This window comes from Limulus polyphemus, unplaced genomic scaffold (genome assembly GCF_000517525.1).
Source record: "Limulus polyphemus unplaced genomic scaffold, Limulus_polyphemus-2.1.2 Scaffold1980, whole genome shotgun sequence".
NCBI lineage: Eukaryota > Metazoa > Arthropoda > Merostomata > Xiphosura > Limulidae > Limulus > Limulus polyphemus.
The window spans coordinates 80,296-81,606 of record NW_013667590.1 but is presented as its reverse complement, the minus strand read 5'-3'; the positions used below and the strand labels follow the sequence as shown (position 1 = coordinate 81,606).

General features: G+C 31.8%; 1 protein-coding gene across 1 annotated transcript in view; it reads left to right on the top strand.

The window, feature by feature from the left end:
- Positions 1 to 1,128: 1,128 nt before the first annotated feature.
- LOC111087295 overlaps positions 1,129 to 1,311 on the top strand; it is a 10,417-nt gene continuing 10,234 nt past the window's right edge. Inside the window, exon 1 of the mRNA XM_022393475.1 lies at positions 1,129 to 1,192. Coding sequence (XP_022249183.1) covers positions 1,129 to 1,192 — 64 coding nt within the window. The remainder of the gene's footprint in view (positions 1,193 to 1,311) is intronic.

The following is a 1,311-nucleotide window of genomic DNA, read 5'->3' as shown; positions in this document are numbered from 1 at the left end:
TTTTCTGTTGGTGGTCTCTCTTTTATTTTTCTGTCAAAGAACACCTATGATGGATCTTTTGGTGCAAGTGACAACAGCCAATAAAATCAGCCCAGGAGGTCACGTGATCCAAGTTATTACAGAAAGGGGAAAGGAAATTCTCTACAAACCTAATACTCCTATTGGTTCGCTGGGCTCCAATATTATCTGTATTGCGTGTAAGAGTTCTACCACGGTACCCACGCTTAAGAAGATACCTAAAGTACCATGTCAGCCATTTGAGGTAATTCAGGAACATGCAAAACTTTAGAATAAGTTATTTTATTTATTGAGAAATATAAAAATGGAGGATATTTTTTAGAGACCCGTTCTTGTGAACAGTAATTTTTCGAAATGAATAAACTTCGTACAGACCTTTAAGTAAAAATAATTCATGTTGACTGACTCGCGATCTAGCCATGTAAAATATTTTTGGTATTTCATAGTAAAGCGACTGTTGTGACATCTATGATTGTAGTTACTAAATTGTGTTAACTAATGTTTAAATCTATATTTTCATTCTCTTTCTTTTTTTTTTGGCAAATATGTGGAAACACTAAGTTAGATTCAAAGAAATGTAAACGAATGTTTAGAAGCATTCATTTATATAATAAAGTGCCTTCTATTTTACAAATTTTAACTAAATATAATATTGTAATAAATAAAGGTAAAAATCGTCACAAATATAGATATATATAAATACATTTCCCAGTGATGAGAAAGTAAGAAGTACGAGGCTCGAAACAATAAATACAGATTATTATTAATAGTGCTGCCATCTATATTTTAAATCATAAGTTAAAGGATAGAATGGTTCTTTAGTTTAATCGTCATTGTCACAACTTGACATTTAGAACAATTACTATACCTGGTCGTTTGTACGACTGCTGACTCCAGGTCTGGTTCGAATGCACTATTCTCCTATAATTTCTATGACTACTAAATTTAGATGTAGAGTAATAATGCACTATTCTCCTGTAGTTGTTATGACTGCTATTGTAGTTGCTATAACTACTAAATTCAGATGTAGTAATAATGCACTATTCTCTTGTAGTTGTTATGCCTACTATTGTAGTTGCTATGACTACTAAATTCAGATGTAGAGTAATAATGCACTATTCTCCTGTAGTTGTTATGCCTACTATTGTAGTTGCTATGACTACTAAATTCAGATGTAGAGTAATAATGCACTATTCTCCTGTAGTTGTTATGCCTACTATTGTAGTTGCTATGACTACTAAATTTAGATGTAGAGTAATAATGCACTATTCTCCTGTAGTTGTTATGCCTACT